The sequence below is a fragment of the Felis catus genome, chromosome A1 (assembly GCF_018350175.1).
Source record: "Felis catus isolate Fca126 chromosome A1, F.catus_Fca126_mat1.0, whole genome shotgun sequence".
Taxonomy (NCBI): Eukaryota; Metazoa; Chordata; class Mammalia; order Carnivora; family Felidae; genus Felis; species Felis catus.
In genome coordinates, this window is record NC_058368.1 from 228,233,127 (window position 1) to 228,256,510 (window position 23,384).

The 23,384-nt window shown below is 42.0% G+C and overlaps 1 protein-coding gene across 1 annotated transcript in view; it reads left to right on the top strand.

Moving 5' to 3' along the window:
- Positions 1 to 22,728, top strand: part of DNAH5 (dynein axonemal heavy chain 5) — a 282,567-nt gene extending 259,839 nt beyond the window's left edge. The window contains 9 exon segments of the mRNA XM_023239471.2: positions 254 to 499; positions 4,699 to 4,918; positions 6,232 to 6,437; positions 7,057 to 7,260; positions 9,395 to 9,610; positions 11,698 to 11,910; positions 14,531 to 14,683; positions 15,098 to 15,329; positions 21,949 to 22,728. Coding sequence (XP_023095239.2) covers positions 254 to 499; positions 4,699 to 4,918; positions 6,232 to 6,437; positions 7,057 to 7,260; positions 9,395 to 9,610; positions 11,698 to 11,910; positions 14,531 to 14,683; positions 15,098 to 15,329; positions 21,949 to 22,100 — 1,842 coding nt within the window. The 3' untranslated portion in view covers positions 22,101 to 22,728.
- Positions 22,729 to 23,384: the final 656 nt, after the last annotated feature.

A 23,384-nucleotide genomic window follows, 5' to 3' on the forward strand; every position in this document is an offset into this window, starting at 1 on the left:
CCAGGTTCCAGATAAGGAGTCCACCAACTTGGGTTCTGGTCTTTGAACTGTGCGATGTGTGTTGGCAAATAACACAGCCCCTCCACCTATGGAGTGGAGATAGAACAAGAAAAATGTCTATGTCCTATTTCCCTAAGCAGAATTTCTCTGGGCATCAAGATAATCTATAAAAATGAACTTTGGAAGCCACAGTGCATCAGACACATGAAGGGGATAGAGCCACTTTTTGTGACTCCTGTACTGTCTTTGACAGGCTCGCAAGTACATCATGGACTCCATGGGAGAGAAGTATGCGGAAGGTGTTATCCTGGACTTGGAAAAGACGTGGGAGGAATCTGATCCGCGGACACCACTCATCTGTCTCCTGTCAATGGGCTCAGATCCCACGGATTCCATCATTGCCCTGGGGAAGAGATTAAAAATAGACACCCGTTATGTGTCCATGGGCCAGGGCCAGGAGGTCCATGCCCGCAGGCTCTTACAACAGACCATGGCGAATGTGAGGCCAAATGTCTACTCTTATGTTGTTGATATTGCAGGTTGTAGAATAGCAATGCAGAAAAGAACTTGAGCATCAATAAGAATTTAAATTTATGCACTGTGTGTTATTCACTAAAGAGGGAAAAGTATAATATCTATTAGGAAATTTTCATGGAAAAATTAGATATAATTTAAGACTTTTTCTGCTGAACCTTGTCTTATGGAAAACTTAGCCAACCAGAACATGTTATTTCCCAACCAGTTTGCATAATGCTAAGCCCCACTCCAGATCTCAAACCCTCAGTGGGGTCTATAGCCCCCAACTCTGCCTCCACCATATGCTCCGGCCCTTCCAGCTCTGCTCTTGGAATCCCCACATTCCAGAATCCACCATACCATGCCTTTCTTGAGTTCCAGAATGCATAATCTATGCCCTGGAGCCCCCCATGCCTGGCCCAGGTTTCAGAGGCCAGGAATCTGCCATTACCCTGCAGTGGTACCGGAGGTTTTAGGAAACCTGGCTTGTCACCTTCCAGGCGGGGCTCCTAGAACCCTCTGAGGCTTGCAAAATCTGTAGCATGCAGAGCATGCCATACTCAGGCCTCACGTGGGGGCCACCGTATGGTAATCTTGCAAATGGGATAGCCACACCCAGAGCTGGGGCAGTTTCAGGGACTTAAATTAACTGAATGCTGAAGGTCCTTCTTCCATTTCGTCTCTAGAATTCCATCTCCAGGACAGGGCACTCATGTGTTTACTCTGGTCTGGCATGTCCAGCTCTGCCTGTAGGATCCCTCACCCCTGCTCCCCTCTTCTTCCGCGCTTTGACCAAGCAGGGAGGGCAGAAGCACTTGGCTTCTCATTCCTACTGGAGAACGTGCAGTTTTGGTCTAGATGCCTTTCTGGCTTTTTTTTAGGCCAGACCTACTCCTTCTTCTCTGAGTCTGAGCTCTTTCCCATATCTCAAAACTCTTTCGGTACCCTCCAGGGAATTCCCCTGCTGACAACATAACTGGCTGTCTTCACGCCATCCCAAACCCCCATCGCCAGGCCAACCACGAAACCACCGGGTTCTAGGTCCTGGCCACTCAATCTAGACCCTTATTGCTGTGCTGCATCCTGGTCCATTTCCTCTGGTCTAGACCTGAACCTACTAGGTTCTGGAACCCCACATTTACCTCGGACCTCTTCTATTCCCAAATTGTGCCCGGCCCCTGCTTTGGTGAAGGTTCGGGATAGGAGGTGTGTGTTCACATATGCTGTGCTACGTCTGAGCATTTGATCTGCAGTTGGGAGGGCACAGTGTGCCCAGAGATGAAAAGAAGCATCTACATTTAAGAATGCCCGGCCTCTCCCTCCTCTTGGCCTCCTCTCCTCTCTTCCCTCCCTTCTTTTCACTTCCTCTGTTCCTCCCTCCGCATATTACTATGCTTAGAACAAAAACACTGACATTATTTAACTCTAATTTAAAATAAATAGGTGTTTAATAAATACAGTTTCAGGAAACTAAATTAGAGTCTAAATGGAATAATTCAGTTTATCCATGTTTTCTGTTTAGTAGTTTAGTTTGAGGTAGAAGAAAAAAAATCTTTATTATTATTATTATTAGTGTGATTATAAATTGTCAGAGGTTAGAGTTTTTTTAAAAGTTTTGTAAGAAAAGCTTGAGGTGGAGCCCCTGGCTGGCTCAGTCAGTAGAGCGTGTGACTCTTGATCTTGGGGTTGTGGGTTCGAGCCCTATGTTGGATGTAGAGATTAGTTAAAACATAAAATATATTTTTTTAATTTTTAACGTTTATTTTTGAGAGACAGAGAGACAGAGTGTAAGCAGGGAAGGGGCAGAGGGAGAGGAAGACGCAGAATTGGAAGCAGGCTTCAGGCTCTGCACTAGCAGCACAGAGGCTGATGTGGGGCTCGAGCCCACAAACCGTGAGACCATGACCTGAGCCAAAGTCAGACACTCAACTGCCTGAGCCACCCACGTGCTCCAAAACATAAAAATAACATAAAATAAATAACATGTTAATAAACAAAGAAAAAGGAAGGTTTGAGGCAACATGACAGGCAACATGGATGATCCACTCAGTAAGAAGAACACAAAACACTTAACACAGAATGTTGCAATTCCCAAGAAACAGACTCAGCTAACAGAGTCCATGGGGAGGGTTGAAACAGCAAAGTTCTCAGATTCCCCTACACGCTGGCTGACAGAAAGCAGCTCGACCCTTTCTGTGGTTGTTATGTTTTACATTTAATTTTTAAAAAATTGTGAACAGTGCCAATTAGCATTTTTCAAGGGACCAACAATAGTTTCCTTATTCAGCAGCACTCTGTATTCCTCAAGAAAATATAAGGGGATATGTGAAATTTCAGAGCAATCGGTTTTATACTAAGATTTTAGATTTGGTGCTTGGTTTATTTCTTGGAAAGAGAAATAACTCAGTCTGCACTAGTCAAACCTAAATGATCTGAAGTTACAGTCAAGAAAACAACTCCAGATTATGATCTGAATATTATAGATCATTTTAGCCAAACCGTTCTATAGATTAGATATTGAATAAATTATTATTACGTGAACTAAATTATTGCCTCTGTTGCTTTATGCAAGGAATATTCTTTTTTTTATTTAACATTTTTTAAATGTTTGTTCATTTTTTTTTTAATTTAAAAAAAAATTTTTTTTTCAACGTTTATTTATTTTTGGGACAGAGAGAGACAGAGCATGAACGGGGGAGGGCAGAGAGAGAGGGAGACACAGAATCTGAAACAGGCTCCAGGCTCCGAGCCATCAGCCCAGAGCCCGACGCGGGGCTCGAACTCATGGACCGCGAGATCGTGACCTGGCTGAAGTCAGACGCTTAACCGACTGCGCCACCCAGGCGCCCCTGTTTGTTCATTTTTTGAGAGACAGAGAGAGACAGAGCATGAGTGTGTGTGTGTGGTGGGGGGGGGTGGTGGCAGGCAGAGAGAGAGAGACACAGAATCTGAAGCAGGCTCTAGGCTCTGAGCTGCCAGCACAGAGCCCAACGCAGGGCTTGAACTCATGGACTGTGAGATCATGACCTGAGCCAAAGTCGGATGCCCAACTGACTGAGTCACCCAGACGCTCCTATACAAGGAATATTCTTATGCTCATAAAATGCGTTATACAAAAGTAGGGCTTTTTGTGTTCTAAGGCACTTGTCCTTAGAGTGGTCAGATTCCCCAGAGAAGGTTTTCCCACTGTTTAGAGGGTATATGCCCTACTGCCAGTATTCTGGGAACTCCACGGGAGAAGGGAGGTAATAGGCCTCAAAATTGAGTAGATAAGTGTTCTTTCACCTGTCTTCATTGAGGTTCCTAGACCCTTCATGTGCGGATGTCCTCCAGTCTGGACCCTGTCTATTCTGCCCCCTAAAAAAATCAGCTTTCTCTTTTTCTTTGGCAGAGGCTCTTGTGTGAGCCCGTCTTCTCCATTTCCAGAGGAACGTCTTAGCACCTACTCTTGTGTGTTTGATGTTATGTGGCATAAATCAGGTTACGTCTCAGGTTTCCTTGAATGCTACTTGAGGATTCAGCTTTCTTGAGTCTGCTTTAAATGTTACTGATATTGTCTCCACCCTCACTGTCCTTGTACTTAAGAGTTCATGCCTTTAAAAATGTCCGTTTGAAGGGGTGCCTGGGTGGCGCAGTCGGTTAAGCGTCCGACTTCAGCTCAGGTCATGATCTCACGGTTTGTGAGTTCGAGCTCTGCATCGGGCTCTGTGCTCACAGCTCAGAGCCTGGAGCCTCTCTCGGATTCTGTGTCTCAGTCTCTCTCTGCCCCTCCCCCACTTGTGCTCCGTCTCTCTCTGTCTCTCAAAAATAAATAAAAATGTAAAACAAAAATGTTCATTTGTTGTACTTCTCACGGAACATGGGAGGAGGCTGAGCTAAATGGATGCTTTCATCCAACCATCTGTACATGGCAGTGCTGTTACCTCTTTTGAGGCCTCACTGTGTTTTTTTTTCACAGCTCCTACCATACATTATCACTGCAGTTGGCATGCTGGTATGTTGAGGGACAGGAAAAAATACACTTATTTCAACTAAACGTAATTGTATCCATAGATTTTTATCTGGATTAATTTAGCGCTTCTCTGTTAAATTTTAATTACTCAATTTCTAAAGGATGTCTTAGTTTGAATCTCTGGGTGAAGCATGAAATAGCCTAATTTCCATTTATTCTTGTTGACTTAGGGGGGATGGGCACTTCTGCAGAACTGCCATCTGGGGCTCGATTTCATGGATGAGCTAATGGACATAATTATAGAAACCGAGATCGTACATGATGCTTTCCGCCTATGGATGACCACCGAAGTTCATAAGCACTTTCCCATTACGCTCCTTCAGATGTCCATTAAATTTGCCAATGAGCCTCCACAGGGCCTCCGGGCAGGATTGAAAAGAACATACGGTGGTGAGTTGAGGAATACTTCCAAGTTTACAGGAGTTTTTGTGCTTCAGTTGTTTGCTTAAAGAAACGATAAAAACAATTAGCGACGATAGAGTTATAGCAGATTGTACTGTTACTTAACCTGATGAGGAGAGAACAGCGCTCTTTGTCATGCGCCATGTGGAACATGCTCTCGTGGCATGAGGGAGTCAGCTCGTGCTTAGCTCTTTTCTATTTTTTCTGTTTTTCCACGTTACTCTGCTTTGGCCTGTGCCGTTCTCCAGCTGGACACCTGCCTTTTTATGGCAACATAATTTTGTCATTTATGGTCTTCATGCTCCGTATGTAAAGTTGGCCAGTAGCCTCTTCCAGGAGGAGAGGCTGAATTAAAGTTATGACCTGCCTCCGTCACATGAAGCCGTCTGAACAATGTACAGGTTTTTTTTGGAGTTGCTAACAAGGCTCAAATTTCTGTCAACCTATAAGATAATGTGGAGATAAAATAGATGTGGAAGGATGAGGGCAGTAAAACAACAAAATTCTAAATAAAAAGTGTACAAATATATATATGTATATGTATATATATATGTGTATATATATATATATATATAAAATAATTGTAGTTATTTGGGGAATATACTCAGCGTGTAGTAGGCTTCTATATACACTATTTTAATTAATAGTAAATTGTTAGTAGTGTATACAGAAGCCCATTGCAACCCGAGTACATGCTCCTAATAATAATAAAAATAGGGGCGCCTGGGTGGCTCAGTTGGTTAAGTCTCCAACTTCAACTCAGGTCAAATCTCACAGTCCATGAATTAGAGCCTCGCGTTGGGCTCTGTGCTGACGGCTCGGAGCCTGGAGCCTGCTTCGGAGTCTGTGTCTCCCTCTCTCTCTCTGCCCCTCCCCTGCTCATGCTCTCTCTCTGTCTCAAATATAAATAAAAACATTAAAAAAATTTTTTAAATAAAAAAATAATAAAATTATTAGTAGTAGCAATTTAAATAATAGTAGTAGTATTTATTTTACTGCCCTCATTCTTCCACCTCTAGTTTCCCCCCACATTATCTTGTCAGACTGGCAGGCACTTGATCCATGTTAGCAAGCCCCCAGCCACCTCCCCCAATCTCTTCGCAGGTATTTCAGAGAAAGATACCATCTGGACACCCAAAGGTTAATTATAATTGTTGTTGTATGAATGTGATAAAAATAATTCAAGATAAGCGAAGTTTATTATCAGAAATGTACAAAAATGATTAATAACGTATAAATGTAATAAAAAAAGAAAGATGTGCGAGTGATGGTACATTTTTTCACCCCACCGACCACGACAGGTGTGAGTCAAGACCTGCTGGATGTGAGCACTGTGGCCCAGTGGAAGCCCATGCTGTATGCCGTGGCTTTCCTGCACTCCACAGTCCAGGAGAGAAGGAAGTTTGGTCCCCTGGGGTGGAACATCCCCTATGAATTTAATCAAGCCGACTTTAATGCCACTGTGCAGTTCATCCAAAACCACTTAGATGACATGGAAGTCAAAAAGGTACTCTGTGCCCGCCATCTCATGCCACTGGCGATCATGAGCGTAGATGCCCGTGCCTGCCCAGCTTTGGGATTGATCCTGTAAGAGCGATGATCTTGTGTGGTTGCAGACATATCTCTAAGTCATGGCAACTGGATCACACTTGCCTCTTGATTTCAGATGAAAAAAAAAAAATGTACCAATTTTGATTATATTATTATTTCTCAAAACCAAGTTGAAATTACATGTAAGACAACTTGAAAAGCTCTACTGAGGGGGGAAATGGCTGAGAAAAGTTGTTTTCTAAAATCCTAAAAAATGAAAATTAAAGCCTAGATAATTTTTGAAGCATGTGCCTTTTAAAGAGCTCCCTCAATCTTCTCAAAAGCTATCTTCTTTTTTTCTGTTGAACTTAAAGTATGAAAGCATATAGATGCACCAAAGGAGTCTATTTTAAATCACGAGCATGAGATTTGAGTAATGCTCAGGTTTGTCTGTGTAGATTTCTTCTTGCACATTTAACATTGCTAATAAAGAAGGAACAACTGGCATCGATGACCACAAATACGTAGATGTTCCTTGGTGGGGAAAACCAGGATGAGACCATAGTTGTACACAGCTTTTCTGTAAATTCCCCCAGGGCGTCTCCTGGACCACCGTCCGCTACATGATAGGAGAGATCCAATATGGGGGCAGAGTCACCGATAACTACGATAAGAGATTGCTGACCACGTTTGCTAAGGTCTGGTTCAGTGAAAATATGTTTGGATCAGATTTCAGCTTTTACCAAGGATATAATATTCCCAAATGCAACACCGTGGACAGCTATCTTCAATATATCCAGGTTTGTCAACTTCAGAATTTTATGCATAGAGCAAATATCTGCAGCCTTTTGACAATTTTAATATTTATTTACACTGCAAATACTGCTTTTGAAATAATTTTTAATTGTGATACATACTCTCACTGTAGGTGCTTCCTTCCTATGTTTCTATTCACCTAACGGTTAAAATGTTTATATTTGTTCTGAGTGTGTATTTTGTGTGAATGCCCTCCCTCCCTTCTCATTTATTCCTCAGTGAGGAATATTCTTTGGGGATAGGATAGGCCGGGCAGATTTTGAACTAGGGAAACCACCAAATCCCCTGGAGCTCTCCACTGTGAGATGTAAGACTTCAGGCAGCTGTAATGACTCATCCTGAGACCTCTGTTCCTTAATCCTGGCCCAGTGGAGGGCCTATGAGTATGTTCAGGAACCTGCTTTCCATAAGCACTTCCTGTCTCACCCTGGGCACCGGTGACGTTCAGGGTGGGATTCTTCTTTGCGATGGGGTATAACCATATAGAGTGGTTAGCAGCATTCCTGGCCTCCCCCCACTAGATGTCAGTAGTACCCCCACCCAGTTGTGACAATCAAAAATGTCTCCAGACATTGTCCCCTGGGGGTGGCATCTCCCCAGGCTGAAGAGTACTGCTCTCAGAAGGAATAAGGTAGATTGTGACTGGAAATTTAGGGGCAAAGATCTGATTTGTGTTTCAAGGTGACTACATTTTCTGTCTCTGTGCCTTGAATGCTTTAGATCATTATGTAGAATTCTCTTTTGCATCTATCTGCGATTTATCTCCAACTGAACAAACTGGAACACGACAGCCCCAAAGGGCTAAATTTATCAGTACATTTAGAGGTTCTGTGATTTATGTATGTAATGAGTTTATCATATATTATCACCTCTACACTTTTACTAATTCACATCAGAAAATATATTTGTTTTAACTGTACTATATATGTCTTTAAATCATCAGCACTGAATAGGAAAGTGCCTATGAAGATATAAATTTAGATATGCCTGTACATATCTTTATTTACATATACCTCATTGCCCAGTGAACTTGAGGCTGTTCATAAAAGACATTATGTAAAAAGGAATAAAATAATGGAGGAGAGTGCAGGAACAATATGAAGAAGACAATAATAAAGTTTAGGATAATATTCACATGTAGAAACAAATATCAAATTGTAGGTACATTTTCTTTCTTTCAAATAGCTGAGTTCTTTGCCCGCTTTTTCTGCTTCTGATTGTCTCTTGCTGTCTCTGCATTTTTAAAAAATGTTTATTTTTGATACAGAGAGAGAGAGAGAGCGTGAGTGGAGGAGGGGCAGAGAGAGAGAGGGAGACACAGAATCTGAAACAGGCTCTAGGCTCTGAGCTGTCAGCACAGAGCCCGATGCGGGGCTCGAACCTACAAACCGTGAGATCATGACCTGAGCCGAAATCGGTCACTCAACCGACTGAGCCACCCAGGCACACCCCCTGCACCAACTTTTTTTTTTTTTTTTTAAACTGTTTATCTATGTCTCTGCTTTTCCCTCGGACTTGGTTGCTCTCAATATTCCTCTTTGTTCCTAGTCCTCGTCTTTCTCCCTGGGACAGTACAGTTCCTGCTGTCAGCCTTCTTTGGGCCATAATTGCTAAAACTGTCATTGTATGGCATCTCAAAAAACATAGTTACTGTTAGTTATACCACATTTATTTAAATGATTGGTTCGAATTAAATCAGACCTTCAGAAAACAAAGTACTAATCCGTAGCTCCCTTTTCTTATTTCACATATTCTAAATAAGGCAGTGTCTCTTTGATTACATTTGCCTGAGGTACAGCATTAGAGAACCATCAACTTACTATGTTTCTCATCGTTCATCTTCTTTTGAGGCAACTTTTGATTCTTTTCTGGAGAAAGTATTGAGATTGTAGCCTGACACAAATACGAGATCATGTATCTACTCGGCTTTTTGGGGGAGGAGATTACTTTATGTTCTTTCTTTATTTTAAAATTCAAATATAGTTGACACGCAATGTTACATTACCTACCTTAATAAAACCTACCTACCTTAATAAAAACATTGGTTTCTTGAGACGGTATAATTTACCTGGTGTTCATGTCGGCCGTCTGGGCTTCCCTGGGGTCTTTGTTGCTCAGAGCCTGCCTTCCTGCGACAGCCCCGAGGTGTTCGGGCTGCATCCCAATGCCGACATTACCTACCAGAGCAAGCTGGCCAAGGACGTGCTGGACACCATCCTCAGCATCCAACCCAAGGACAGCTCTGGTGGAGGGGATGAGACCCGGGAGGCCGTGGTGGCCCGGCTCGCTGACGATATGCTCGACAAGCTACCCCCAGACTATGGCCCATTTGAGGTGAGTTGATGACATCCTGGCAAGATGTCAATGGTGGACGTGTCTGTCTTGTTGGGGGAGTGAGGAATAAGGAAGGAGAGCAAAGAGTGATTTTTCTGAAAGTGAAAGAATATTTAAAAACTCACTTCCTGAAGAACCAGCAAAAGAAGTTTTTATTTTTACTTATTTTGTTAAAGAAGTCTTTAATTTTTTTTTTAACACTTATTCATTTTTGAGAGACAGAGAGAAACAGAGTGTGAGTGGGGAAGGGGCAGAGAGAGAGGGAGACACAGAATCAGAAGCAGGCTCCAGGCTCCGAGCTGTCAGCACAGAGCCCGATGTGGGGCTTGAACACACGGACTGCGAGATCCTGACCTGAGCTGAAGTCAGACGCTTAACTGACTGAGCCACCCGGGTGCCCCAAAGTTTTTAAATCTATAAATGTAATCACTTCAAAGTATAAATGATAAAAGAAACCTGACAAGAATGTTGATATTCATAACTAGGTTTTAAGTATGTACCAATGGGTTAGGATTGTTTTTCTAGAACTTTCCCTTGAGATGCTTCACATTATCATTTGTTCAAAGGAAAGTAGTGTATTTTTAGAGTAAAGCACCTGATCATTTATTTTTTATTTGAGAGAGAGAGAAAGAGGAAGAGAGGGAGAGAGAGCATGAGTGGGGAAAAGGGGCTGAGGGAAAAAGAGAGAGAATATCAAGCAGGCTCCATGCTCAGTGTGGAGCCTGATGCATGGCTCAATCCCATGACCCTGGCATCTTGACCTGAGCCCAGAGCAAGAGTCAGATGCTCAACCAACTGAGCCACCCAGGCACCCCAAGCACCTGATCATTAAAAAAAATGTTGCATAACATAATGCACACCTTAAAATTCCGGGCTTCTTAATTTCAGGGAGCCTGTATTTATATCATTAATGCATTGCAGCTTCACAGGTTTTGAAAATTAATTTGTCTTTTTAAGATGTAAGTAACTTGTAAGCAAAATTTATGAGTAGGAAAGTTAATTTTTTAGGCAGTTTAGCAAATGTTACTGAAAAGATTTACCCTGAAGACATTTTTAAATCTTGGATAAGAACACAGGTGACTCACTTACTTTCCACATAGTCGTAATAGATGACCCAGACTAACCGTGTGACTCTTTTGTCACAGGACCGTCATGTTCCTTTATATATTGACCTTTTCTACCTGGTTTTCTGACAGGAATCGGCAGCATTTTGTTTCTTTAGCATCCTATTCTTTTCCACAAAGCATGTCCTTTTGGTTGCTGGTGCTATAGACTGAACTCAAGGGCTTATTGCCAAGGGAATAATTTCCCCTGGAAAAAAACTGATCACTTGCTTGGAGAAAATCAATACTCTTATCAGCTCTCATAAGCACCTCTCATTGTAGTATCAGGAAAGAGGTCATTCATATCTAACAGTGGCTGAAATATTTATGAAGCAATAAAAGTATCTAAAAATATCATCACGGTAACATAAATAACTGCGGTAACTAATGGGGTTTAGGAGAGTCCGCTCCCTTTGGCTGACTTTGTCGATGCTGCCTGAGCATAAAGCAACGCGGCCCAGCAGGGCAGCGGATCGATCCATGGGAGAGTCTCAGTAAATACTTGTAAGATGGGAATGGATGGCTGGGTGGGTGGGTTGGAGGAAGAACGGATGAATGCTCTGATGGAAAGCACAGAAAGCTTATAGAACAGAAGCCTAGTCTTTTGAAGCAGCCAGCAGAATGGTCGTGCATGTGTACCTGTCTGCTCGCGTGTGTCTGTGTGTGTGTTTGCAAGTCTTAGGCAGGCAGGTAAGTGAATGTTTCCCAGTGAGTGCAATTGCCATTTCGAAGGCTGCGTGGTTATGGTCATGTGTTTCTCTTCTACTGCGAATGAATGGCTGCCTGTCCTCTCCCACATGGGATGAAAAATTGGCCGGTCATCTAACAGATGTTTCCTTTTATATTTCTTCTTTGTTTTCTGGCAGTGAAAAAAAAAAAATCTTAACCATTGATGGGATTGTAAGATTTGGGGTCTTTTCGGCAGCCCCAGGGTACGTTTGTAGCTGTCACATTTTTAACACATGTTCAATGTCTCCACGGCAGGTGAAAGAGAGGCTGCTAAAGATGGGGCTGTTCCAGCCCATGAACATCTTCCTCAGGCAGGAGATAGACAGAATGCAGAGGCTGCTGACTCTGGTCCGCACCACCCTGACGGAGTTGAAACTTGCCATCGACGGCACGATCATCATGAGCGAAAATCTACGAGATGCACTGAATTGCATGTTTGATGCCAGAATTCCTGCTCAGTGGAAGAAAGTATGTTTTAGTCCGCTCTTATTCCACCTAATCACTTTATTGTTGTAAATAGCTGTGATTGGCAGGTGGAAAGCTTTTGGAGCGTAATTTACTTAAAAGGGTTCTTTTGTTTAGGGACTAATCCCCTTACTGGCTTGTATTTTGGGAGCGTAGGTAGGGAAGGAGACTATTTAGCATCTCCCACATATCAGGCACTCTGCTAGGCCGTTGCATGTGTTATTTCATTTACATTTTGCACTTATTGCCCTCATTGTGCAGGTAAAGAATGTGAAATTGGGAGATGCTAAGTCTTTTCCCAGATCACACACCTAAGAAGTCCAAGAACCAGAATTTAAACCCCAGCTCCGTTGGACTTCAAAGCCCATGATGTTAGGTTTATAGAAAGAAGTGTTCCTACACACACACACACGCATGCATACACACACACACGCACGCACCAAAGAGAAACCTTTTTCCCTGCTCTGCCTGGAGGTAGTGAGCAAGTATATCTCCAGGTAACAAGAAAATGATTTAACAATATGCTTACTGATCACATGCTGGTGCTTGTGCTAAATGACAAGATGTGCTTTCGGTAAATACTTGTCTACTTGGAGTAGTAAAAGGAGTACCTGAGTATCTTTACCAAGCATTTCATGCATTGTGGGAGGTTATAAAGATTTGGGGGTGTGGCAGGAGGACTTGAGAGGGCAGGAGGCAGGGGCCAGTTGTAGGGGAATATACGGGAGGGCAACATCTAGAAAAGGGATTGGGTCATGCAGTGACTGGACCTTTGGCCTTTTGGAAGCTGCTCGGGTAAATGGGAAGGTGAGACGTGACAGGGTTAGGACTGGCAGCCTCTCCCAGAAGAGACTCACTTAGCACAGGCACTCAGACATCTCACCCAGGGCTTTAGAAACGTAGGATCAGCTTTGCCCAGACTCCATCATATCCTCACCTCTAATGACTTCGTTCCCAAAGGCGGAGAGTTTTCTATCTGGACTGACTTTCCTCATTGGCCGGTGACAGAGGGAGAACCTTCCTGGTCACTGGCCATTGCGGGTTCATTCCTCATCGAACCAGCCCTCTCCACTTGGTCAGCACCTAGAAGTCTCTGGAACAGGGATCCTTGCCACGAGGCACCTTCACATAAACAGTTCCCTGTGCCTCACGTCAAATGTCATATAAACACATCCCTTTCAGTTAACATGTCTATAAAGATAGGATAGAATGAGTTACCTAATTTTAAAGTGTGGTCTTTTTGGGGCGCCTGGGTGGCTCGGTCGGTTAAGCGTCCGACTTCGGCTCAGGTCATGATCTCACAGTCTGTGAGTTCGAGCCCCGCGTCAGGCTCTGTGCTGACAGCTCAGAGCCTGGAGCCTGCTTCGGATTCTGTGTCTCCTTCTCGCTCTGACCCTCCCCTATTCATGCTCTGTCTCTCTCTGTCTCAAAAATAAATAAACGTGGGGCGCCTGGGTGGCGCAGTCGGTTAAGCGTCCGACTTCAGCCAGGTCACGATCTTGCGGTCCGTGAGTTCGAGCCCCGCGTCAGGCTCTGGGCTGATGGCTCAGAGCCTGGAGCCTGTTTCCGATTCTGTGTCTCCCTCTCTCTCTGCCCCTCCCCCGTTCATGCTCTGTCTCTCTCTGTCCCCACCCCCCCCAAAAATAAAATAAATAAATAAATAAATAAATAAACGTTAAAAAAATTAAAAAAAATAAAGTGTGGTCTTTTTATGTAGGTTTGTATTCTATTCAACTTATTATCAGTCTTTGGAATCTCATTATCTCTTGAAAAATAGGCAAATTAAGTCTTAAGAATTTGAAATTCAAGTGGTATATATCTACATAGGATGATCACTACATTTATTCATACATAGAGTATTCCAATTATAATAAAATGACATAAAACATGATTTGGAGATAACTACAAGGACAGCTGCTGATAACACTAAGGACATATCCATCCCACTGTAATAATAGAAGTTCCACATGTGAATTCAGGCAGCATGTCACAGGCAATGAATGCAATTAATTTGTTGGTGGTAAGGGACCTGTGTTTCCGTTTCTGCTCCTTCATCAGAGGAAATAAAAGTTCATTCTAAGGGACAAGAACTTCAGAAAATAACTGTTGTTTGCCTCATTAAAAATGAGAAGTGGAGAAAGGTACGATTTATCATCCACAGAATATATTTTAAAGGGGCCACAAGCACATTTATGGAAATAGAAATCCTGTTTTGCAGTGTATCTATTAAAAATGTAACCTGACGGGGAAAGAAAAAATGTAACCTGAGGAAAAAATAGTGGAAACCTATTTAATTCAATTAATTGTTTTCATTACTTTATAGCAGAATTGACAGTGAATATATTTGTACGTGGAAGGTGATTCTGTTGACATCAGAACCTTGAACAGCATACTGAGTGCTGAATTGATTTGGTATTCATGGGATCATTAGCTGATTCTGTTGTATCTTAATATCAGTAAGGAGGAAGAATAATTTGAAAACTTAACTGTCAAAACCCAAGGGAAATTCCTGTCTTAGGGACTTCTAAATTCTAAAAGTGAAATTGATATTTCATAATTTTTTTTTCTGTGAACATAGCTAGTTACACAGCAGAATTTGATTATTTCAACATATGCATTTCAGGCATCCTGGGTTTCAAGTACCTTGGGTTTCTGGTTTACTGAGCTTATAGAAAGAAACTGCCAGTTCACCGCCTGGGTTTTCAATGGCCGACCCCACTGCTTCTGGATGACAGGCTTTTTTAACCCCCAAGGATTTTTAACTGCAATGCGTCAGGTAAGAGCTCCCATGTGCACCTGTTGTGTTATTATGATTTTCTTCTACAAGGTTTTCTTCTGCCAGTATAGTTTTAAAGACTATAATGACACAGAGAATGGCTGTCTCTCTTTGGCCCCAGCAATGACATTGTCCTGAAAGTAAATACAGCAACTTGTTCTCAGGCCGCTAGGTTGAATTTCAAAGTATTTATTTGGTATTTTTATATTTGATATGATTTGATATTTCTTTTTTAAAGTATAAGTGCTTAAATTAGGACACGGTTACTGTTTATGGCACAATCTTTTTAAGTACAATTCTACTTCCTTTGAATTAGGGTCCGGGGTTCCGCTTTGATCCCCGTGATGCTCTTCATGTTAAGATAAACCTCTAATTGTTCCCCTCGTCCTTTGCTCTTGTTCTTGTCCTGAGCAGGAAATAACTCGGGCCAACAAAGGCTGGGCCTTGGACAATATGGTGCTTTGCAACGAAGTCACCAAGTGGATGAAGGATGACATTTCTGCCCCTCCCACAGAGGGTGTCTACGTCTACGGCTTGTATCTTGAAGGTGCAGGCTGGGACAAGAGGAACATGAAACTCATCGAATCCAAACCAAAAGTGCTCTTTGAATTGATGCCCGTCATAAGGATTTACGCAGAAAACAACAGTAAGTTGTCTTACACATTCAGGGACGGTGGGTATCTATCAGATTGGATAATGTTATAAACACAAGATCTCATTATTCTTGCTATCATGTCATGAGGACTTTATTATTTTATCAACTAGCTTCACATTCGCCCCATGTTTAATGAGTACTTACTGGCTGCTAGGCACTATTTTGAGTGTTATAGGGGAGATGATGGTTCTAGATAGTTCTTTCCTATCTATTAAAGCAGGTGAAATATGCATGGATGCTCATGAAACATTAGCTTATGAGATAAGGAGCAAGTGTTGGAGGAGTTAACCGATGGTAGGAAAGGAAGGTGGGTAGGAGTGGGAAGAAGGGGTCAGAGGCGGGGTCTCAGGAGCAGGGTCTGGACAGGGGGTGGAAGGATGGATAGGATGAGGTGGGGCAAGTGGTGGAAGGAAGGCTTTCTCGGCAGGACTGCTCAGGGCCCACCGGAGGTGCCAGCTCTACCAGCTTGGAGAGTTAAGCCAGGTTGGAAAAGCCAGATTGAATTCAGGGACGTGTCGCTTCACCCAGTAGCTGGCGGTAAAATGCTGGATTCGTATTTCAGCCTGTGAACATAGCACGTCTATGAAACACACGTTTTTCCACTTTGGCAAAGTTCTGTTTGACAAGTCTAAAAATACCTAAACTGGTTTCCACCATTGGCCTGAAGTGTTCTGGAGGCTTTCGTTACATTTTACTCAGCTAATATCTCCTCGGAGATAACCACCTTTCAGCCCATGTGACCATTGCTTGTTTATTTCATTTTTTAAAGTTCATTTTATTTCTCTAATAAAAATTGCATATACTTAAGGTGTAGAACATGATGTTCTGATATACATATATGGTGAAATATATGGTGATATACATATATGGTGAAATGATCGCTAGAAGCCATACAAATGCGTGAGGTAGCAATGGATGTGCTGTGTGTGAGGAGGAGAAAGATGGCACGTGAAGGAAGAGGGAGCCCGTGAAGAAAGCGGGGCATCAGAAAAGAAGAAGGAAGGTGCTCGGTAGGGTCCTTGATGCATGGTGTTGCTCCACGTACCCCGAGTGCATCCGACAGGATAAACGTGTCTGGTTGAGCCCGGGCAAGCGCGCTGCCTGCGGCTTCGTATTTATTGGGTTGTGTCAAGACCTGGGGCCATGGTTAGTTTAGAGAAATAATCAGTACGTGTTCTTTTACCCAAAATTAATATTTTAGAAAATTTGCTTTATCGCGTCACTGGATCTAGTCAACCAGTTGCAAAAACATTTCCCGTAGAAAGTAAAAGAAAAATCTTCCTCACGTTCAGTCAGGTGTTACTTTTGTATATCTTGTGACTAAGCAGTGAAAACCCATTGCAACATGACTTTGAACATCTCAGCAGGGTATTAATAAAATAATTTTATAATACAGGCACTTCTTTATTATTTAAGAACACATTTTTATAGAAGGATTGTACTCACCCTGCTGGGAATTAGTCAGCGGTGAGGTTCATTAGCAGCAGATTAAGAGAGAAAATAAAAAGCAAGGAAAAAGTGACTAACTTAAAAGTGCTAAAAAGAAAAAAAGAGACAAACTTTCATTCTTGTTTCTTTTTTTTTGTTTCAATAGGAGTTGGTGCAGACTTGTTTTGCCAAATAGCTTTGTTGCCAGAGAAGTGTTTTTTAGTGATGAAAAGCTAAAAATTCCATTGCTATTTTCATATTATAAATCTAATTTTCGTTTAATTTTGATAACTGAATAAGGCTCCAATTGAGATAAAGAGGTGTAGCATCACTAAAGACCAAAGGACACTCCAAAAATACAGTGATTTAAAGTTAAATTCTTATAATAAATTGTTTCCATGTTAACATGAGGGGCAATTTTCAGTTTAAATAATTCATCATTGAATTTTCCATACAAGACTGGTTTGTTTTAGAAAGAAGTCTAGGTATTTATTTTGACTTTAGAAATTGAGCAATGTGTCCCCAAATGCTTATTTTATTCATGTTTCTTATTAGGACATCATGAGAAAGTCACCCAAAAAGTGTGAAATTCACCAGAAGGGCAAAGCTTCCCACATCCACTCAGGCTCCTTTGCCCTCAAAGGAAATTGAAAAGAGGCAGACACGGGGAAAGAAATGTACCTTTGGCCAGTAGGCTGAGAAGGATCTCACCCTAGATGAGGACACCCTAGGTGTCCGCAGATAATGAGGAAAAAAGTGAAAAGTGTTTCTAAGAATATCTTTTGACCCATCCTGATCCAACAGTGTGCAGATATGGGGCTGGGGGTGGGAATAGTCCCCTGGGGTGACCGGGAGGTGGAGACCTCCTGACTCTTGAACCCCATGCATTTGATCCACCTTCTGTGTGTAAACTTGGGACTCAGTTAATGTCATGAGGAAGATGAGTCTGGGAAATTTGTTTCAGTGAAAAGATAAGAATACACGTATACGTGTGCATGAGTGTGTGTGCGCACGCATGTGTGTGTGTGGAAAGAGAGGAGAAACCTAACACATCTTGGGTGCCTACTGCATTCCGGGCATTATACTATGCCAGTCGTTCTCATATATTAACTAACTTAATCTTTACAAGACTGTAAGGTATATCATGCCTAATTTGCAGATGGGGAAATTAAGGTGTAGAGATGTATGTAATTTGCCTATGATTCCCAGCTACCAAAGCTGATGTCAGAATCATGTTTGTTTGTTGTGGGATGAATGCAATCCTCTGGCAATTTCTGTGGTTGATGTTCTACTTCAGACTATGCATTTAGGGAGTCTCTGTGTTGTCAGGGATGAAGCTTCAAAATGAAGGCTAAATTAAAGGGTGCCTGGGTGGCTCAGTCGGTTAAGTGTCCCAACTCTTAATTCCGGCTCAGGTCATAATCTCATGGTTTGTGAGGCTGAGTCCCTTGTCCATGCTGTCAGCATGGAGCCTGCTTGGAATTCTCTCTCTCTCTCTCTCTCTCTCTCTCTCTCTCTCTCTTTCAATAAAGAAACATTAAATGAGGACAGCTTCTTTACATTTTGAAGTCATGCGTTTATTTTTCTCAGGTACATGGTGAAGTAGACAGAGAAAAAGTCACTGCCCATTTGGGTGGGAGCTCTCACTTCCTGTGGCTCCCTCCCTGCATGCTGCAGGCTAAAGGTGGTCACCTCCCCTGCCAGAGGGATGGGCACAGGTTCTCAGATAAAAGACAGCCTGCATATTTGCATTGCATTTCTGGCTTTATTACCCTGGTAATTAGTCATGTGGCTTTGGAGGAGTCTCAAAGATACCGTATATTGAAGTCACGTATCTAGTTATCTCTGATTCATTTTCACACCTTCCTGCAAAGACATAGAAGTAGACACACACACATATTAATCCCAACTATTGCTGAGATTAATGGTGAGCCATTCGGGCCAGGTTTGATTCTTACCCTATCACCTACAGCTTCGTAACCTTGGGCGGATGGCTCACCTAGCTATGTTCCAGTTTTCTCATCTGCAAAATGGATTTAATAATGCTACCTGTCCCATAAGTTTGTTAAGAGCATTAAACCAACAATGTCTAGCACATAGTTATCATACAATAAATAATTTTGCTGTGACTACCGTTATTAATATTTTAACTCACATGTTTGTCGTGGGATGAAAAGAAATACATCAAGAGTGCACTATTTAATCACTTAAATGTTATTTGCGAAGAGGAGTTGAATAAAGGAATGATTTGAAGGTGGTCTAGGGAATCTCTATGTGACTTGGTTGTTTTAGATATTAGAAGAAACATGGTATAATGGTATACTAGCATTTGGATGAAAAATGTAGGCTAGAGAAGGAAGTGACATAGTCAGAAAATAACACTCCCTCAAGGTGTCTTTTTAAAACCCTTTGGATCTTAGAGCATAGAGCTCACCAATTTAGACAGCCTCTTTTCTTTACTCCTCCTTCGGGAACCCTGAGGCTTCAAACCCATTTAGCTGATTTGTTCTGCCTACCTAGCATGTGTATTTTTGTCTTCTAAGTTATTTGTCTAACTAGGGCTAATGGTTTTGAATCCTCCGTTTATGTGGTTATGTAGTGTCTGTCAGCACTTTGACTATGAAATTATATTTTTGGTGGTTTCTCATCCTGCTGAAGAAGTTTGCTACATACTGTGACTAGGCATGGGCACCATCGGTTCTGAAGCAATTAAAAATAAATAAGATTGGATAAATAGATCAGAGAATTGTTTTTCACCTTATTGAAAAGAATGCTATTTTTCCCCAATCTTTCTTTTCTTTTGGGACTAAAATCCAAGTAGTCAAACACTTCCCAAGGTGTAAGTATTATAATTATCATTTGGTACAAATGCGAGACTTCAATGGGTTAGTTACTTCAGGATTTATGATGTTAGTCAAATTTGCATCAAGAAGAACGATATTTAACATTTACTCCACATTTACAGATCCCAGGATTAAAGGATTTAAATCTCTCCATCGGTATTATTGGTATTAACTACACTCCATGACTTCACTGTCATTCACTTATTTCATCAGAATTTTTCATATATTTGCCTCCTAATTATATATATTAGTTCTACTAATCATTATATACTAATGATATTCTCATGATAATTTAAAAAATAATGCCGTTACATTAATGTAGATTGTTTCTAATGATAAATTTCATGGGATGAAGCAAACACATAGTTTTAAATTACTGTCAAATATCTATGAGTTTGTTTTAGAACAGGGTTCCTCGGCCTTGGCATTATTGACATTTCTGGTCAAGATGCCCTTTGTCGGGAGGGGTGGTCCCGCGCATTATAGGGTGCTGGCAGCATCTCTGGTCTCTACCACTAGATGCCAGTATCAGCCCCACAGTTGTGATAACCAAAAGTGTCTCCAGATGTTCACAAATGTCCCCCGAGAGTAAAATAATCCTTGGTTAAGAATCACTGCTTTAGAATGCCTACTTTATATTGAAACTTATGTGTAATACTATCATATTCAAGTGTTTAACTTCTCCCAATAAAATTAATTATAGTGGAGTTATCAAAACACATGGCATAGAGGCGCCTGGGTGGCTCAGTCAGTTAAGCATCCAGCTTCAGCTCAGGTCATGATCTTGCAGTGAGTTCAAGCCCTGCGCAGGGCTCTGTGCTGAAAGCTTGGAGCCTGGAGCCTGCTTCGGATCCTGTGTCTCCCTCTGTCTCTGCCCCTACCCCACTCATGCTCTGTCTCTCTTTCCCTGTCTCAAAAATGAATAAACATTTAAAAAAAATTAAAACACACACACACGGCATAACAGGTTGAATATTTTATTGGGTCAAAAAATAAGATCTTAATTTCAGGTAGTGGCTTGCTTTTGTAATTTGTTAGAAAAAGATGAATTATTGAGCAAGTTAGTTTTGGGAAATAAATTCAGTGACTTCGGTACGTTAACATTGCATGTAGAGAGTTACTTTTGCCATGTTTCAGTGCCCACGTGTGTCACACGAATTCACCAAAGCAAAGTTGTCCTCTTAGTTAAATGTGTTTTCATCTCCATGCTTCTATGAGGGTCATTTATAATACTGGCCTTCCAGAGGAGTACAAGGATGGGTGCAGACAAAGTGTTTGTGCTGAAACAATTTATAATCTAGAAAAGAAGAGGAAATGATGTACTGCTTCCTGAGATGGATGTTTTGAGATGTGCAGATAAACTACGCGAGCAGTGTAGATTTAACAAGGAGCTGATGCACTTGAATTTCAAGGCTACTCAATGCAGAGGCTTCTTCCAAAGCCTAATTTAGTATTTTTACGTTACTCTTTCTTAAAGCCCTGTGCCTCTCCCCCTCCACTGTGTAAGTATAAGGACCCACAAGACCGGGATCTGTCCTTGATCATGGGGTGTCCAAGACCGGAGAGAGTGAGCCTTTGCTTAGGGATGAATGCATTAGAAAGGATCTTTGCAAGGTGGACATACGTAGGCTGCCTTTCCTTGCATGTGTAGTTTTGAAAACTCCATGTGTTCATCTACCCCAAAAGGATAGATTGCATCTCACGGAGCTGAACTGTATCACAGCTCTGCTTCTCAGCCACTTCTGTTCCTCTGCACCCGTGGATAATCCCCAGCCCGTGATGGGGTGGGGGACATCCTCTGTCCTGTGATTTCACGTGTAGTTTAGACTGTGGCACAGAGCGTTGAAGGCAGGATTTTGAAATAATAATCATAATATCGTGAAACCCTAGTGAGCATTGGTGCTGGACATTGATTAAAGGTGGCAGGTGCCTCGTGCCAAAGGCAAGCCATGAAGGGAAAATGGAGAGAGTGGGCACGCACAGGATTTGGTGGGGAAGTAAAGGAGAAAGGGTGGAGGGGGCGTGGTGAATTGACAGGTGGGAAGGAAGCAATTGGAGGTTCATGGCCATAGCGAGCGGGCAGGTGTTACTTTCAAGGACATGGGACAAAGGGCCAGCAGGGTACCTGAAGACGCCTGGGTGTTTGTCATGCCTGCGGGAGACCCGCAGTTGTGTCTGCTTCACATCTAGGGGTTGACTGACCTCGGAAAGAATTTCTCTCATTCTACTAGACCTTTGGAATGATCTGTAGAATGTGCAAATTTGGCTCTGTGCTGTTTGGGCTGCTTAAATTAAAAATTCACCAAGTTTTGTTTTTGTTTTTGTGAAATTTTTTGTAGCTTTAAGAGATCCTCGGTTTTATTCCTGTCCCATTTACAAGAAGCCAGTCCGAACGGACTTGAACTACATCGCCGCTGTGGACCTCAGGACGGCCCAGGTCCCTGAACACTGGGTGCTCCGTGGGGTTGCCCTGCTCTGTGATGTCAAGTAACGTGGGGTGTGCCCCCCACCAATACTTCAGAAAATGCAGGATCCGAATTATCCTAACCTTTACTTTTCTGTGAGTGCTGGACAGTTTTTAAATCAGGTTGATCATGTAGTTCATGAGCTGGTTAGGTTTTCCCTGCTCATTACTTGGATGCTTAATTACGTGTTACCTGCTTCATCCTTAATGACCAATCGCTGTGTTTGTTGAAGAGTTATTTGGTGATTGAAAAGCAAAATTTACAACTTCCCAGTGACGTGAGGCCCTCAAATCCACAGTAATACATTCAGCTCTAAAGCCTCAGTAGGCTCACGTCAAGCAGAGATTTCCTTGAAATGAAGGGATTCTTCTGCTAATGTGGCTCCAAGGTAACACTAGGTTTGTGCTGACTTTGCTTCCAGGGCCTTTCGCTTTTGCATCAGGTTAAGAGATTTGTTTTCATGGCTCCAAGAGCCAATTGGAAAGACCTTTTTAAAAATGGAAGGAAATCGAAGAATGGATTAAGAATGTGAATAGAGGGGTGCCTGGGTGGCTCAGTCGGTTATGCATCTGACTTCTGCTCAGGTTGTGATATCACAGTCTGTGAGTACGAGCCCCACATCAGGCTCTGTGCTGACAGCCGGGAGCCTGGAGCCTGCTTCGCATTCTGTGTCTCCCTCTCTCTGCCCTTCCCCCACTTGTTCTCTCTCTCTCTCTCTCTCTCTCTCTCTCTCTCTCTCTTTCTCAAAAATAAACATTAAAAAATTTTTAAAAAAGAATGTGAATAGAGTAGACAATTCATGTAATCCTATTGAATGAATGTATAATGTTCAACTCCTCTGATAATTAATCATGAGATACTAACTGATATTTGTTATAATAAAAAAATTAAAGCTGAAAGTGAATCATGGTGGGGTCTTTGTAAACGTGATGCACTCAGAGATTCCTAGAGTGATGTAAACCAACTCATCCTTTTTGTAAAACAATTAAATAACCAAGCACAGAAAGAACCATAAAAATGTTCACAGGCTTTGATCCGTATTTTCTCTCCTGGAAACCCATACCAAGAAACCAATTTAAAAGACTGAAATAAATTACATGTCAAAATGTACTTAATAACAGAAAACAGTGGAAACGCCCTACATGTTCAATAATAAGCCTATGCTTAAGGAAGTTAGGGGGTGTGAGGCCGCTGTGAAAAACAGGATAGAAGCTTTCTTAGCAGGCAAATGGTAAACATGTACTCTGAAGTGGAAGATACAGCTAGGAAAATATCAGGTTGACTTGAAAAGGTATAATGATTGGAAAAAG